Raw genomic sequence first — 18,668 nt, 5'->3', positions numbered from 1 at the left:
AAAACCGAGCATCACTAATCTCCTTTATGAGTAAATTCTGGGAGAGGACAAGCTCTTTGAGATTCCTGATGTTTTTAAACCATCTGCTGGGTATGCTTTGAAGAGAATTACTGTGCAGTCGCAAAATTCTTAAATTTATCAAGGAATCAAAAGCATTTGAATGTATCTCAATTGTTCCATGGGGGCAGGGAATACAAGGATATGGGGCATTATAGCAACGGGGGCAGTTACCACTTAGATCAAGAATTTCCAGGTTGGAAAGGGCACTTAAATCCTGTTCTTGAATCACTTGAATCATGTTATTGTAAATGTACAATTCCTTTAAGGTGGATGACAAATTGGGTGGAATATGAGTTAAGTTGTTAGACTTCAGGGAAAGTATTGTTAACCTTTTCAGCTCCAGAAAGGCTGTTTCTTCAATTTCAAATGAAACATTGCATGGGTTACGGTAGTAACAGTTCTCTCCCAGGTACAAGATTTCTATGTTTCCTAGCTCTGAAAAATTGGCTTTTTGGATAAAAGAGATACTGTTTGCTTCCAGGCTTAGCAGACTTAAAGTAGTGGGAAGACCCTGGGGTATTTCCATCAACTGGTTTGCATCCAAATACAGTGATTTTAATCTTTTCAGAGCAGCAAAACTGCCATACTCAATCTTTGGTCTTATTCTACACACATGGTCTTTGGGTCCCAGTTTGACAGGCACACAATTGCATCTGAAGTCAATCTCTACAAGGTTTTCAAGATGGGCAAAAGATGCTGGATATATATGGGGAATTTCATTAATACTCAGCGTAAGGTTGGTAGCATTTGCAGGGATCCCTCTGGGGACTTCTGTGAGATGCCTATGGGTACAGTCCACTGTTACAGTATCTTCAGATGCTTTAACGTCACAGGGTAAACTTTTGGGAAACCAAGCCCCTGAAAGCAGCATCGGAAATAGAAAGAGGAAGACAAATGGCAATGCATGTGGCATCTTTGCACGAGGTACCTAAAACTTAAGGAAATAGGAAAGTATTAGTTTGATGTTATAGGACATCACATCAAGCACATAGGTGAGTCTGACCAAATACACAGCTAACCAGGGGTCTTGTCTCTCACACTGGCTAGAAGTGGATATGTAGGTAGAACTGTAATTTTTGGGAAGACGTGTGTTGTTATTTCCTCAAATTCTTTCTATACTTTCTTATCACTAAGCATTTTAGTGGTAAGATATATATAACTCTTCAAATAATGAATCATAAGAAAAAAATCTACTGAAAAATTGACACAGCAGATGATTAAAGGCTACGTCTCGGTGCATTTTGTTTTCCGAATGGAAACAAATGATGTTAAACATCTAGGAAATTGCAATTGTATCATAGTGTAAATGAGCAAAGTTAAGTTTTAGAACCATATGAAAGACAGAGAAAATCTATAGTCACTTAAAAGCTAGTGTAAATTATCTAAACCACACTGACTGATAGGTTAGTTCCTAATTCAAATTTCATATTATAATAAGGATTGTTTCTCTAGTAAGTGTCAGAATGGATGTACAGTTGTCTATTCCAGTCAATGGCTATATTTCCATATGTTTTAATACCAGCTTGCACTTCCAATAAGGAGAGAGGCCCAAAAGGGCACTGTACCAATGCAAAGTATAAAAGTGAAAATTAAAGACAGGTTTAGACTGAGCATGTCCCATAAGAGAATAATAGTCAGTAAATAATCAGAGCCATATTCCTACAGCTATTTAGAGAACTTTCTGAAACGCATACTCTGTCTCTTAAGTATTTGTTATCTTGCAGCTTTATAGATCTGTGAGTATTATGGGAAGAGTAATAAGCTTTTAGTATTTCACAACATACTGGTCACTACCTTTGCAGCAGTCAGTGTCAAAGAAAACCCTGTTCCAAGGCAGCGATTTACCAGACCAACACACCCCAGGGGACAGGGTAGTTACCAAAGGCGGGTGCCTGTGGAGCATCCAGTGAGGTGGCAGGGAAAATGCAGAGACTCTCTGCACTGCGCGACATGTTGCTCCATCACATGGATGACATTTACCTTTATCTGTTGATGCACACTACAGCAGACTGTGCTGTGTCACCCTTTGTCCGCCACAGACACTGTATCTGCAGCCACCAAGGGAAATACTGACAACTGCCACAGATCAACCCTCTAAAAGAAGAAAGCAAGGAAGGAAAACCTTTGCTTCTAACTAGGGGTCAAACCATAGATTTGCTATTCTTGAGGAAAAGTTAATCAGAAGCAACCTTTAAAGATCTGATAATCCAAACTAAAACCCTCTGTACAAGTGCTAGAGTAGGACCTGGGCAAGGGCAGATTGCAGTCTAGATTACCACAACCTGTCTATATGAACTCGTACTTGGCCATTGCACTCAGGCACTTAATTTTAGGTGCTTACCCAAGTTCCTCAATTCATTGCCATTTACCTGAGCTACACTGACACTCTAGAGAGAGAGAAGAGCAGAGACAGAGGATCCTCTGCAGGCTCTGGTCAGGTCTGAACATGAACAGCTCTGCCCAACTACACAATGAACTGAGATGAACACTGCAGTTTTAAGTGTCTCAAACTAGGTACAATGAATGTGGGCCTTAAAAGACTTCATGAGTATGCTTGTAGGTTTCGTAAGAAGCCCAAAACTGCCTTTTGAGATGTTCACAATGCTCAGATTTTGAATCCTCATGGATTACAGTTTACAGAAAAAATAAAAAAGATTGTTTTAATTAGGAGAAACAAGCAATGCTAACTTGTGCAATGTCTTTGCAATAAGAAACTAAAAATTCAGCTAGAGGTATGCATGTGAACTGTTCTTTTCTCAGCTTGGCGTTATAAGAAGTTACTAATAAAATACTAATCTGCTGACATTAACTAACATGGGCACAAATCCATGAGGATTTAGGTATTCTTCAAATATTCAGCAACAGCACAGCTAGGTGTTTCTGAGGGAAGTTTTCTGTAGGTGTTCCTTATGTATTTTAAAAGGTGAAAGGGGGAAAAACTAGAGAAAAAAGCAATTAGAAAAGACACAGTTATACTCTGTGTAGCACAGTAGTACAAATACATGCTAGCCAGTTGGTAGTAGTGCAATTAAATGCTTTACTTTCCTGTCAGTATGTATTGCAGCTCCTAACCACAACAGTAAATTGGAATATTTAGAAAGGAGAAAAGGCGGTTGTGTTCTTGAAAGTCTTCCACAACAGTTTCAGGCAAAGAGGTCCAAGAGCAAATTTAAAATGAAAGTTTAACCTACCATTTTCTGTGTGCTTCCAGGTCTGTCCGATTTGGGCTTGTAGGGGACTGTAAATCAGAGCAGAAGAAAACAGCATAAAAGAGCCCCCCCCACTTGTTCACCTCAGGTGTGGAGGAGAGTATAACATGACATAACTCACTCAAGGCAACAGCATGAATCACTACTCTATCTTCTTTCTCTTCAGCTTAACCCCAAAGAAGGGTAACTGAAAAATACTTGGTGAGAGAGTGTGAGATTAATCAGCTAGGGAACAAATGTTTCGTAAGGGTAACATTCATATGAGGCAACTAAGATTTGCAGAAATTCAAGTTCCTTTTTTTTTTAACCATTTTTTCGGTGTAAGCTGCAAGGAGAGCCAGAAACTCTTAATTTACATTAATAATATTTTATTTTTTGAAGTTCAGTAATTTTTATAATTATTATTTGGGGTTCTTTTCTGCTGCTAATAGGTTCGAGGACTCGGATCTTACTAAGAATCATTTGTGTGCTAATATAAGCATACAAATCTTTTAAGCTGAATACCTTGTTGAAGTTATCCACCTTATTATAAAGCAAATGTGCTTAAATAGTTGTGAAATAATAAGAGAATGACTTGGCACAAGCTGTATTGTGAAAGTTGTTTTCTTCAAGCACCTAACTACATCCGTGGTTAGGATGACACTGGAACACAGCTTAAAGATGAGATGCTTAATGCTCCCTCGCATTGGTTGTAAGTAGGTTTTTCTAAAGCACCATATCCAGTCACTGAACCCTGTAATTTTAGACAGGCCCTTAATGTTTTTGGAGACCTCCCTTGCTGTGTATATCTACAAACTTTCCCTCAGACATTGTGTAAAACCTCTTTTGCCTCCTGTGAAATGCAGAGTAGCTGAAAGCAGAAAAGTACTTCCTACTGCGCCACATGCTGGGGGAGGACCCACTGGTAACAATGCTTGTATTTTGCAACTCCTATGAGCAAAGATCATAATTTAAAATTGAGCAAGAGTGCATAATTGACTTTATCCATCATCTACAGGTTTGGTTTTCAGTTACCTTGAAATTGGACTGGTGAACATTATTTTTTTTCCTCTTCTAAATGAAAACTTGATTGCTTCCATTTATTTATCAAAATGAGAATTCTACTGTATTTATCTTAAAGCTGGTTGGGTTAGTTAAGGTCTTACAGTCTTGCAGTAATGTCTTTTCTCTAATGTGCTAACCTTCATGTGAATAATTATAATAGCACCCCAAGTACTCATGGCTAATACGATGTTTAATGTAACATTGCATAATTTATGCAGGAAATTATCTAAAAGACATGCTATGTTGCTTAATATTTGAAATATGTAAGTCAACACTTCAAACTGATGTAGACAAATGTATGAAGAGAACCACAAGGAGAAATGGATAGCAAAATTGAGGAAATGATAACAAAATCACTTGCAGAAGCCATAAGGGTTGTAAAAATGTAGGAACCCTGCAGTTGTGGAAATGTGTTTGCAGGCACTAAACATAACCAAACCAGTAAACAGAAGGCAGCAGTAGAGCAGATTGGTCAACAACAAGGGCAGAGGAAGCTCTCAGAGCTCTTGTGATAGAGGAGACCCTCACAAACCTGTGCTAAGAACTTACCCAACCACCTGGTGTGCTGACATATAGCTGAGGGAGCCACTGGCACCACAGAAACAGGCTTTCTCATTTCTGAAATCTGAGAGCACCCCAGGCTACTCCAGTGCCAAGACTGACTCTTAGGTGTTTATAGCAGGTTAAAACTGTTTGCTGAAAACACAGCACTGGTGTTGCTGTTGCTGAAAGTGCATTACCTTCAAGAGAGGTTGTGGGTATCCAGAAATACCTAGTCCCGTTTATTTCCAAGCCCTCCAGTGTCAGCAATCCAACTGCACCTCTCCAGTTTCCCTCATCCAAAAGTGTCAATAAGATAGGGTAGCCAGAGAGGGCATCACCACCTTCCTCTAGGGGCAGATAATGAGGAGGAGAAATGCTAAGGTAGTAATGCTGGAAGTGGTGGTGCACGTTAATGCAGGAACTGCTGGCCAGTCATACAACCGGCAGGTTCAGTGAAGTTTTGGCACTTGTGAATTGGATATCCTCAAGTCCTGTTTCTTAGTGATGAAATTACTAGTCTACAGGACTGCCCTGATTTGAAGAGTCCTGTAGGGTAATCCTGCCATGGTTTATGAAGTCATTCTCAGGCAAGAGCACAAGGGAGCATGGGAACAGCCTGTGCAGAACAACATGGCACCCAGGCTCTGGTGGACTCCATGAAAACACAGAGCAGGAAAGCAGTTCCATACAAAATAAAGATTTAAGAATAGGGCAAGCAAGCAACCATAATGATGCTCACATTAAACATGCAAGTGCGACAATTTATGAGCTTCTAGAAATAAAATACTGTCATTTATTATAGGTCTTGATAGGTCTTGCCTTTTAAAAAATTGTGGATGACATCTTTAGGGGAAGGAGATACTACTCAACAGAGGTTATTTTCCTCCTAATTTCGGGGACTGCAAGTGATATGGATTGATTTCCGTTCTCCCTCTACGTATGTTTTACACATACAAAGTAACTGTTTGATATACATATGTATATTATATAGTGTACATATTGTAGATATCCAGATATACTTTCACACTGTACATACATCATTGCACTGTATCCTGTCTTAACTTGCCTTAATCAAGGCCAAAGCCCCTCCCCCCTTCCCACTTGCAGCGGTGCAAACTTTCACTGACAGCCCCATGTCCTTCCTCCCAGGCTGTTCTGGAGACTGTCCCAGAGCTGTGGGGGCAGGGTTTTCCCTTTCCCTTCACACTGCTCTTGTCTGGGCCTTGCCCCTGAACGCACTGGTGGGACCTCTGGGTCCCCTCAGAGCAGATGAGCAGTGGCAGGTGTCTCACTCCTGCCTTCTCGCAGAAGTAATTTTAGAGTTTAAAAGATGATGTGTACCACTGTGACCAGTGTCCCCTGCTTCCAACCCCTGGTTATGTAGTTAGCTTAACTAATGCCATTTTGTGAGGCAAGCAGCCAATGTCTGTGACCGAGTGAGTCACCTAATCTTTCCCTTTCCCCTCATTCTCATGCCCTGAAGGTCCTGTGAACCAAGTATCCAAATCAAACAGATTTCTTCTTCCCTTCTCTAACAGCCTCAAGGTTCCTGAGCACCAGGCTGACTGCTCACCTACTTACCAGCCTTGAAGGTCCCAGGCACCCAGCCCACCAGATGGTGGTGATGGACCCATCACAGAACAGGGACAGGTGACAGCATACAGAGCACTGTCTATAAAACCAAGCAATTACAAGGTCTAAGTGGGGAACTTGGTCCAGAGCTGCTGCTGGACAGTGAGACTTGTGTCCCTTCGGTGGCAGGGATGCCTCCACCATCATCTGCATCCTCCAAGGACTGAGGGAATGACTCGTATTCTTTTATGTTTTTTTGAGTCTAGATTATGATTTTTATATTGATACAGCAAACCATGTATTAAGATTTGACCTGATCTGCAGAGAGACCAGGTGATTAAAAATCATAAGTTAAGTTAGGATTTAGATGATTAGAAATTATAACTTAAATTGTATTATAAATTTTGCATTACACTTCTTATACACTACACTACTTGGATTTGGCTTGTAGAAATCCTGTGTCACTTTAATAATAACTTCTGTGCTATACTAATATCTTGTTAAGAAAAATTGCTTTAATTGTAACTATAATTTAATGCCATCATCATTCCGCCAAGGATCCCTGAAAGGTCTTGTATGTCCTCTCATTGCTGGATGACAATCACCCACTATGGGCCCTGCTAATAGCTACAGATACATATGTGTCTGTACGTACGTGTATACACAACTCTGAATTTGAGCAAGGAACTCAGCAAGTCCCCATACTTTACCTGCACTCTATAATGTCTTTTATTCTTTCCTCAACTTTACATTTTCTTAAAAGATCATCACAGATCTGGAGAAGAACGAGATGAGTGTCCACAGTCACACCTCATTTCCCACTGTATTTGTTTTCTGTGACGGTTTTTTTCTGGTAGCAGGGGAGGGGCTACAAAGGTAACTGCTGTAAGAAGCTGCTAGAAGCTACCCTGGCTCAAATTCAGACCAGATTCTGACCAAGGCCAAGCCAATCAGCACCTCTGTTGATGATGTGTTTAAAAGAAGTGCAACGCATGGCCCCCACATCCTGACCCCAAACAGCACAGCCCTGGTGCTGGTGGCATGGCCCCAGCCTGGCCTGGCTGGTCTGGCCCAAGTACCTGCTCAAGCTCAAGCCCTGCTACAGCTCCAGCCCTAGAGCCAGGAGCTCTTCAAGAACCAAGAGAAAAAATGTAGAGCAGAGAGAGGAGTGGGATGTGAAGGAAACAACTGTGCAAGCACCAAGGTTGGTGAAGAAAGGAAGGGGAGGAGGTGCTCCAGAATAGAGGTTCTGTTATGAGATGGCAGGGTGAGTTGCCTGCAGCCATGGAGATTCAACGTTGGAGCAGAGATCCACATGAGAAGGTGGCTGCACCCAAAGAAGACCGTGACTCCATGGTAAGCCTGCACTGGAGCAGTCTGTGGAAAGGACTGGACCATATGGATGGGAAGCCTGCACTGAAACAGTTTGTGAGGAAAACTGCAGTCGTGGGCAGACCCACAGAGGAGTTAATGGAGGATTGCCTCCCATGGGAGAGAAACAAGTGCAAGTAGTCCTCCCTAGCCCTGAAGAGGAAGCAGCAGCAGAAACAGCATGTGGTTAACTGACCACAACCACCATTCCTGTCCCCAGCACCACGGCGGGGGAAGAGGTAAAGAAACTGGGAACAAAACTGAGCCTGGGAAGAAGAGTGTGGAGGAGGGGGAAGGCGTTGATTTTAAGATCTGGTTGTATCTTTCATTATTCTGCTCTGATTTCAGTGGTAACAAATTAAATTATTTTGATGTTCCCCAAGTTGAGACTGTTTTATGCCTATGACCGTAAGTGGTGAGTGAACCCTCCCTGTCCTTTATCTTGATCCAGGAGCTATTAGACTGTGGACCGCAACCCATGCCATAAGGTGTCATGCCCAGCAATAAAACCCGGGAGGGAGTTTTGTCAAAGCAGCAATCACTCAGAGGCTGGCCGAGCATTGGTCTGCTGGCAGGAGATGGTGAGTGATTCTTTTGCAACATTTGCTTTTCTTTATTTATTAAGCTGTTTATCTCTACCCATAAGCTGCTCTCACTTCTGCCCTCCTGCTTCTCTCCCCTGCCCAGCTGGGTGGGGGACTGGTTGCCATCCGGGGTCAGGCATCACACAACATACGACAAACCACAGAGCACCAGCACTGGCAATACATGCCTGACGATCAGCTCAGAGAGGGACTTGTGCGGTGAAAGCATGCTGAACTTTCACTTCCAACAGTCCACTACTTCAGCGATGGGCTCTGAGCTTTTAACATTTAGAAAACCTGGAGTCCATGACAAGAGCTTCTAGAAAGGCTGCAAACCTCAAGTACTTCTAGTGAGAAAGGCAAAAATTTGTACTTTCACTAGGGCAGTAGAATGAGTCAAAATAAGGTTTGTAGACAAATATGAGCTAAAGCCTCTAATTTCTGCTATCCAATTATGTATTTTTTCTTCTATTCAAAATAATGCTGTTGAGAGGAGCATGTTTCTCACCAGCCTGAACTGTCATCTGATCTTCAGACCAGAATCCCTGCAAGGACCAGGGAGCATAGAGCATTGAACACTAAACACAATTTTCTGTTCCTGTTGACGGGGTCACAATCACGACAAGAAAAATTTATCTACACAGTTGCAGATAAGCAGGCACTTCTTTATTCACAGTTCTGGGGAGGCACAGAGGGTAGCTCCTCTAATTGTGCTCCAACGCCCACACATTTTCACAGTCTATACATTTTTAACAAAGCAAAATCATATGAGCATGCATAAGATGATCACCTTTTACTCTGCCCCTCACCTTGATTGGTTCCCCACTATCACGCCACATAAGACATTGGATTACCCCTATAATTTTGACATAAAAAAGTTACGGTCTATTCTTATGGTGGTCTGACCACAGCTATTATCCCTCATGCTATTGTCTAATTCTTCTCTTGAGCATGGTACGCGCCTTCTCTAAGTGCTTATACAAATATATCTTGCAATCTTTTTTTTGAACTCTGTAGTTTAAACAAATACCTATTCTAACTACATAATCATCAACCCACTTTAACTACCTTGATCAGTCAAAGTGTTCTTTTAGCTCTAATTCTGAAACAAATACCTACTTCAGTCGACCAGAATTTTCTTGGGACTATAACATTCCCATGCCTTTGAATTCTGTCAAAATGGATGGGATTTTCACAGTTGTTGAAATTCACCTGTAACTCTGTAAGCATTTCCAGTGCACAAAAAGCAGCAGTCAGCCAGCTTAAATCCGTATTTTTGTTCTGCTCTTTCCTCCATCTCATCCTCTTAAAACCATTTGAGTGGGTTTGCTTACAACAGTCTGAGAAATAATAACTTCAGCTGCTCATATAGTGTTAAGTCAAACTCCCAATGAAATTTAAACTTTGTGTCCCTTCTGTCAGACTATAAAAAGAAGAAGAATTATCTTATTATAAAGATGCATACTGGTCTGGTCTGATTAACAGCTCATCCTTACGTCTCAGAAAGCTGCAACATGATTTATGAGCAAGGTTTGTATGAGAATCAATGCCTATATTCTTCACTATTCAACCTGTGCAGGGCATGGTTTTCAGAAAAGTATCAAAATAATAAAAATACAAGCAATCTTTTGGCACAAGCAACTTTAATGATTTATTTATAATACTTGTGCATGGTTGTCCTGGGTCACCTGTCCTAGAAATTCCTGTGCTTTTTCTTGCCCCTCCTCCATCCTCTTCTTCAGAGAGAAGAAAAAAACATAAAAAACAAAGCCAAAAAACAAACAGCCCCCCCCAAAACTCAAACTTAACAATAATAATAATAATAATAATAATAACAACCACCACAACCACCACCAAAACAAAACAACAACAAAAAACCCAACTGAAAGAAACTGTAACCACAGGTTCTGGTGAAAGACTGAAGAACAAACCCTGAGATATGTAAATACTGGCATGTTATCAATATCAGCCTCAGCACAAACCGAAAACAAAACTCTCACTAGCTACTATGAGGAAAATAACTCTATCCTAGCAAAGTCAGGACACAATAAAGACAAACAGTTCAGCCTTTTGTTTGTAACAAAGATCTGACCTATAACATAACTGAATTGATACTGTGCATTAAAAATGTTGTATACTTTTGTGCTGAAATAGGGTCTAAACTTTGGTATGATTACGTGGCCACAGACTTGGCTTAACAACCGCAAAGTAGTGTTTTCAGGACAATAGGTTAAATAATCTTACATTTTAAAATTTCTTAACTGAATTATATTATAAACCCTGGGATGGCACACCGACGTTTGAGGGACATCGTGCCAGCAAGGTCCTTCCATCTGCTCCACGATGTGCTGGGTACACTGGAGCACATCTGAAATGTATCTACACTAATGCACTCAGCATGAGGAATAAACAAGACAAGATAAAGCTTTGGCCCAGTTCCCAAGTTGTGATATCATTGGTGGAAGTGAAACCTGGTAAAACCTGTGACCGACATGCCGTGATGGACGATTATAGGCTCTTCAGGAGACACAGGCAGAACAGTTGAGGCGGGGAAGTGGTGCTGCATGTAAAGGAGGGGTTGGATTGTGTGGCACCTTCCGTTGGTGAGACACAGTTGAGAGCCTCTGGGTAAGGATGAAGGGGAAAGCAAATAAAGTGGATGTTGTTGTGGAAGCCTACTATTGGCCACCCAGTCAGGATGACAACATTGATGAATTATGCTATAGGGAATTAACGAATATCCCTAGATCAGCTCCCGTTGATCATTATGATTTTAACTTCCCTGATGTCAACTGGGATTATCATACAGTGGACACAAACAGGTCCAGAAAATTTATGAAGCATGTTGAAGATCTTGGTGCAGGTACTAAGGGAGCTTACTAGGAAAGGTGCCGCCTAGATTTGTTGTTTGTAAACAGAGAGGGACTCATGGACAAAGTGGTGACTGGTGGTTGTCTTGGTCACAGTGACCAAGAAGTAGTTGAGTTTCAAATCATTGGCAAAAACTTCAACCCTGGGTATGGGAAGAGCAGACTTTGGGCTACTGAAGGAGTCCATTAGTAAGGTCCCCTGGGAGTCTGCTTTTGGAGGTATTGAGGTCCATGAATACTGGTCACTTTTTAAGAGCCATCTCTTAAGAGTGCAGGAGCAGGCAATTTTAAAGTGTTGAAAGTCAAGTAAACGGGGCAGAAGGCCAGCTTGGATAAACAGGGAATCTTCTAAAACTTAGGTGGAAGATGGAAGTGTATGGATGTTGGAAGCAAGGACAGGTGACAAGGGAGGACTACAGATATGCTGTTTGTCACTGTAGGGGGAAAATCTGTGCAACCGAAACTCGATTAGAGTTCAAGTTAGCCAGTACCGTAAAGGATTTAAAAAAAAGGGGGCTTTTAAAAATACGTTAATGGCAAAAAGAGAATCAGAGACATCGCTGTTTCATTACTTGATGAGGTCGATCACCTCTACATATAGGGACATAGACAAAGTTGAGAAGCCTTTGCCTCTGTCTTCAACACCAATGATGGGTCCTGGGACACTCAGAGCCCTGCGTTGGAAGACTGTGACTGGAGAAATGATAAACTCCCAGCTGAATCTGAACCTTTTTTGAGACTTGCTGCTCCAGCTGGCTACACATAAGATTGATCCCAGGGTACTGAAAGAGGTGGCTGAGTTTGTTGTGGGACCTCTCTCCATTTTTTAATGGTCTTGAGAGTCCGGATAGTGTAAAGATCGGTCTGGCTCATAGTTCAAACAGGTTTCGGTGATGTCCAGTGCACCAGGCGACTTGTGGGTGATTGCAGGAGCAACTCAGCCTTAGATTGCCTTGAGGCCCTGTCTCTGCAGAGACGACCCATGGGGAGCTGTGTGGATAGCTCAGCCCTGAGTTGTCTGGTAAGCAGGAAACTGAACAGGGCAGTATTGCATCATTCAAAGAACCGAAACCTGAGCTGAGCCTTGAAATTCCCCAACAAATATGCCCTGAGTCCCAATCAAACCACTATTAAATTGCTGGAAAGTAAAACAAAGTAAGCTGGAGGATGTCTCTCTGACCCCAAGGGACCAAACGATACAAAGATATGCAAGAGATAGAGCATACAGAAGGGAACAACATCCATGAATAAACAAAGATAAGGACAGGCACTGCGGAAGAAACAACCACCCAGATAGTCTAATCTATTGAGACATGCCCCTGCCTGTTCTCCTGTACACCAGGGGATAAAAACCCCAAGATTCAGGTTAGAAATGGGGAGTTACTTCTCCAGCCATGGAATGATGAGAACCTTTCCCCCTCGGTCAGAATTTGGACAAGGTAACTTACGTGGGAGCCCTTACCTGGAGGGGTAAGTGAATATTTGGCAGGCTTTAAGTTTGTAGTCACAGGTGATTGACACAAGTGCGGTATTCTGAGTTGTTTGTGGGTTGTGATAGTATGTTCCATGAATCGCCTGGGAGTTGTAATAGTGAATTTTGTGAGTAGCCTGGGAGTTGTTGTGAATTGCTTATGAGCAGTAACAGTGAGTTTTGTGAGTGGTCTGCGGCCTGTCATGAATTGCCTGTGGGCTGTAATAGTGCATTTTGTGACTGTTGTAGTTACAATAGTGCATTTTGTGAATCTCTTGTGGTTGTAAATAGTGTAGTCTTTCTTTTAAAACTGCAATAGCGCATTCTCCACTGTATCAATAAACCTGCAATAGTGACATACTGGATCTGCACATGTTGTTCAAATAAATTGTTAAATTTAAACTCTGCAGTAGAGTCTTTTTTCGTCACAGATAGGACTCAGTCAACTAGAAGTTGGCAAATGTTGCTCCAGTTTTCAAGAAAGGTAAGAACGAAGACTCTGGTAATTATAGGCCTGTCAGTCTCCCAGTAAAATTATGGAGAAGTTTGTGCTGGGAGTTGTTGATAAACACCTGAGAGACAATACAGTCATGGTCATAACCAGTATGGGTTGACAAGGGTAAAGTCCTGTTTAACTAACTTAATTTCCTTTTATGACAAGGTCACCCATCTAGTTGACTAAGGGAAGCCAGTAGATGTGGGGATTTTTTATTTTAGCAAAGCTTTTGATACTGTCTCTCACAGTATCCTTCTGGACAAAATGTTCAGCAATGCATCTAGACAAATCCATAATATGTGGGGTGAGCAATTGGCTGACAGGTTGGGCTCAAAAGGTTATAGTAAATAAAGTTACATCAGGCTGGCAAACAGTCACCAGTGGGGCTTCTCAGGCGTCAATTTTAGGATCAGTGCTCTTCAATGTCTTTATAAAGGATCTGGATGAAGGAATCAAATGTACATGAAGTAAATTTGCCGATAGTAGGAGCTGTGGACTCCCTCAAGGTCAGCCTTACAGAGAGATCTGGATAGACTAGAGAGCTGGTCAATCACCAACTGTATGAAATTTAGCAAGAGCAAGTGCCGGATTCTGCACCTGTGATAGGGTAATCCTGATTATGTATACAACTTAGGGGAGGAGAGGCTGGAGAGCAGCCCCACAGAAAGAGATTTGTGGTTCTTGGTTGGTGACAACGGTGTGCTCTGACAGCCGAAAGGGCCAACTGTGTCCTGGAGTGCATCAAGCACAGCACAGCACAGGTACCCAGTTGAGGGAGGTGATGGTCCCACTCTACACTGCACTTGTACAGCCTCACCTCAAGTACTGTGTGCAGTTTGAGGCACCTCAATATAAGAAGGACATGGATTATTGGAGGATGTCCAGAGGAGGGTGTCCAAGATGGTGAAAAGCCTTTCAGCAAGGAGTGGCTGACATCACTTGTTTTGTTCAGCTTGGAGAAGAGAAGGCTGAGGAGTGATCACATTGCAGTCTACAGCTTCCTCAAGGGGGGCAGTGCAGGGGAAGGTGCTGACCCCCTCTCTTGTGATCGGTGATAATACACAAGGAAATGGTATAAAACTGCATCAGGAAAAGCTCAGATTGGACATTAGGAAAAGGTTCTTCACTGAGAGAGTGGTCAGCCACTGGAACAGGCTCCCCAGGGAAGTGGTCACAGCACTAAGCCTGTTAGAGTTCAAGGAGTGTCTGGATGATGTTTTTAATCATATGGCTTAGTTTTAGGTAGTCCTGCAAGCAGCAAGCTGTTGGACTTTATTTTTATGCATCCCTTCTGACTCAAGATATTCTATGATTCTGCCTTATGAAAATAGACATATTATGACTCATGTTACTCTGTTTGGAAATACAGATTGGGTTTTTTTGTTGTTGTTTTCTTTACAAAGACAACAATCAGAAAAACATTCATTAAAATATAACTATAGAAGACTCTCTTCTAACGAGGCCCTCCTCTTTCTCCTGTTTCTGTTGTTAATGAATAAAACTGCTGTGATAAATTGGGAGGAAAAAAAAAAAGTTATTATCTGTAATATTATTATATGAACTTTGGTTTTCTTGCTTATGTTCATGTTCTTGTCTGTCTGGATGCCTACAACTAAATCAAAAAGAAGCTATTTTAAAAAATGGATCAGACGGAACAGATAGGCAAGGAAACGCAGGAGGCAGCTGAGATCATATAATCATATAATGGTTTGGGTTGGAAGGGACCTTAAAGATCATCTAGTTCAAGTCTTCCTGCCATGGGCAGGGACACCTCCCACCAGACCAGGTTGCCCAAAGCCCTGTCCAACCTGGCCTTGAACACTTCCAGGGAGGGGGCATCCACAACTTCCCTGGGTAACCTGTGCCAGTGTCTCACCATCCTCATAGTAAAGAATTTCTTCCTAATATCTAATATAAATCCACCTTTTTCAGTTTAAAACTGTTAACCCTTGTCCTGTCACTACACTCCCTGATAAGATTCTCCCCTGTCTTTCCTGTAGGTGCCCTATGTGTACTGGAAGGCTGCTATAGGGCCTGTCCAGAGCCTTCTCTTCTGCAGGCTGTACAACCCCAACTCTCTCAGCCTGGCCTCATAGGAGGAGTGCTCCAGACCCCTGATTGTCTTCATGGGCCTCCTCTGGACTCGCTTCAACAGGTTCATGTCCTGTGTTGGGTGCCTCAGAGCTGGATGCAGTACTCCAGGTGGGATCTCACAAGAGCAGAGTAGAGGGGGAGAATCATCTTCCTCAACCTTGTAGAGAGAGAGAAAAAGGTAGTCACAAAATCCAAGTCACATACACCAGGTAGCTGCATGCCTGGAAGCATGAAAATCAGCACTGGGTGAGGTGGCAAGCACTGGGCGAGGTGGCAACCATCACTAGATCCATATCTGGTGTTATCTGGATGCCTGGAGGAGTGTAAGATGAGGTGGAGGTCTCATGGTCCCAGTCCCCCATTTCTTTCCACCCCAAACAAAGTAGCCATTAGCTCTATCCATGCAGGTGTGAATTAATGGATTTGTGACATTAACATAACTGATAAGGTTGTCTATAGTCATCCCCATCTGCATGTATGCCCTGGTGATGTAATGCAGAAATTTGAGTAATAACTAAAGACAAACACCCCAGGTGGTCTAATCCACTCAGGCATCCTCCTGCCTGCTGTCACATACATCAGGGGATAAAAACCCTAGGATTCATGCTAGAACTGGGGAGTTACGTCTCCAGCCATGGAGTGATGAGAACCTTCCCCCTTGGTCGGAATGCTGGCCCTTATTTGGTGGGACAGGATGAACTCGGAACTATACCGATGAACTGGATGGATTAGCGAATTCGCTCCCTCTCCAACCCCACCACTTGGGTCACCTTGTGGGCAAGATTATTTACCTCAGCTAACACTGAGTGATATATTTCCTCCTCAGGTTCATATACCTTGAGTGTATTTTATATTTTTCCTCAGGTTCATTTCTAGGTTTCCCTGAGTGTATTGGTTTTGCTCTACTGTATTTCTGTTCAAACGGGCTTGTCTAATTGCCAGGTGGCCAGGCTCCCTGTGGGCAAGTTGTTGTTGTTGGTGTTTGTGTGTTTCATAGTGCGCTGTTGTTGGTATTATATTAGTTATAAAACCTTTAGTGTACCTATAGCTTTCAGTTTATCACCGGCAATCCAAAAGAACATGTAAATGTTGCTGTAAATAAACGATTACTATTTGTTTCCCGATTTGCGTCTGTCACATATTCAGTGCCGGCCTCACAAGACCAGATTTATTTTCCCCATTTTTGCAACAAACCTGCTGGCCACACTTCCTCTGGTGCAGCCCAGGATGCAATTGGCTGTCTGTGCTGCTAGTGCACATTGCCAGCTCATATTCAGTTTTTCATCCACCAATACCCCCAAGCCCTTCTCTGTAGGTCTGTTCTCAATCTGCTTATCACTCAGTTTGTATCCATGTTTGGGATTTCCTCCACTCAGATGCATGACCTTGTGCTTGACCTTGTTGAAATTCATGAGGTTTGCAGGGGCCCACCACTTAAGCCTGTCAAGGTCCCTCTGGATGACATCACTTTCCTCTAGACTATCAACCACACCACTGAGCTTAGTGTAATTTGCAAACTTGTTGAGGATACACTCAATCCAACTATCTATGTCCCCAACAAAGATGTTAATAATACAGATCCCTGAGGGACACTGCTCATCACTGATCTCCACTCAGACATCAAGTCGTTGACTGCAACTCTTTAACTGATGAGCCAGCAATGTGCCCTTGTGGCCAAGGAGGCCAATGGTATCCTGGGGTGCATTAAGAAGAGTGTGGTCAGCAGGTCAAGGAAGGTTATCCTCCCTCTCTACTCTGTCCTAAGGAGGCCACATCTAGAGTACTGTCACCAGTTCTGGGCTCCTCAGTTCAAGAAAGACAAGGAACTACTGGAGAGAGTCCAGAGGAGGGCTATGAAGATGATTAGGAGACTGGAGCATCTCTCTTATGAGGAAAGGCTGAGAGAGCTGGGTCTGTTTAGCCTGGAGAAGAGAAGACAGAAAGGGCATCTTATCAATGCTTATAAACTTCTGAAAGGCAGGTGTCAAGAGGATGGGGCCTGACTCTTTTCAGTGGTACCCAGTGACAGGACAAGGGGCAATGGGCACAAACTAGAAAACAGAAAGTTCCATCTGAACATAAGGAAAAACTTCTTTAGTGTGAGGGTTACAGAGCACTGGAACAGGCTGCCCAGAGAGGCTGTGGAATCTCCTTCTCTGGAAATATTAAAAACCTGCCTCAATGCAATTCTGTGCAACGTGCTCTAGAGGGTTGGTCTAGATGGTTTCCAGAGGTCTCTTCCAACTCCTACCATTTTTTTATTCTATGTGATTCTGTGAGTCCAACCATCCAGCCAATTCCTCATCCAGCAAGTGGTTCATCTGTCAAATCCATGTCTCTCCATTCTAGACACAAGGATGTTGTATCAAATGGTTTGCACAAGTCCAGGTAAATGACATGAGTCTCTCTTCTCTTATCTACCAATGCTGTAACCCTGTCATAGAAAGCCACAAAAACTGTCAGGCACAATTTGCCCTTAGTGAAGTCATGTTGGCTGTCACAAATCACCTCTCTGTTTTCCATGTGCCTTAGCATAGTGTCTGCTTCATGATCTTGACAGACACAGAGGTGAGACTGACTGGCCTGTAGTTCCCCAGGTCTTCCTTTTTCCCTTTTTAAAAATGGAGATTAAGTTTCCTCTTTTCCAGTCACCAGGAACTTCACCATATTTTCAAATATGATGGATAATGGCTTAGAAACTACATCTGCCAGTTCTTCAGGACCCACGGATACATCTCATCAGGTCTGATGGACTTGTACCCATTCAGGTTCCTTAGACAGTCTCAAAACTGATCTTCTCCTATGATGGTTGGTTCTTCATTCTCCCAGACCCTGCCTTTAGATTCTGTAAACTGGGCAGCATGGTTAGAGCACTCAATGTCAAAGACCAAGGCAAGAAAGTACCTAGGCCTTCTCCATGTTTGTCTCCCACTTCTTTACTCATCATGGGGAATGCAGCTTCTTTCATCCTTGTCTTACGTACATGAAGATAACCCTGTTAATTTTCACATCCCTAGCCACGTTCAGCTGTGCCTTGGCTTTCCTCATCCCCTTTTTGCACTCCTGGGCCATATCTCAGAAATCTCCCCAGGATGTGCATCCCTGCCTCCACTGCCTATGCATTTTTGGTTTGTGTTGCAGTTTGGCTAAGAGGACATGGCTTAGCCAAGTTGGCCTCCTGCCTCTCCTTCCCCACTTCTTGCACATCAGGATTGAGAGCTCTTGTGCCCTAAGAAAAATGTCTTTAAATATCTCCCGGCACTCATTCACTCCTCTATCTCTAAGGGCAGTTTCCCAAGGGATCCCACACTCTACCACACTGAACAGCCAAAAGATTATCTTTCTGAGGTTTAG

The 18,668-nt window shown here is 42.7% G+C and overlaps 1 protein-coding gene across 1 annotated transcript; it reads right to left on the bottom strand.

The window, feature by feature from the left end:
* Positions 1-231: 231 nt before the first annotated feature.
* Positions 232-973, bottom strand: LOC104539874 (toll-like receptor 7; the record flags this gene model as incomplete). The annotated part of the gene is made up of 1 exon (XM_010183531.1): positions 232-973. A coding segment is annotated over exon 1 (742 nt), but the record flags the coding sequence as incomplete, so codon positions are not given.
* Between the last annotated feature and the right edge of the window lie 17,695 nt (positions 974-18,668).

This window comes from Mesitornis unicolor, unplaced genomic scaffold, assembly GCF_000695765.1.
Source record: "Mesitornis unicolor isolate BGI_N332 unplaced genomic scaffold, ASM69576v1 scaffold194, whole genome shotgun sequence".
Lineage (NCBI taxonomy): Eukaryota > Metazoa > Chordata > Aves > Mesitornithiformes > Mesitornithidae > Mesitornis > Mesitornis unicolor.
This window is presented reverse-complemented; position numbering and strand designations above follow the sequence as displayed.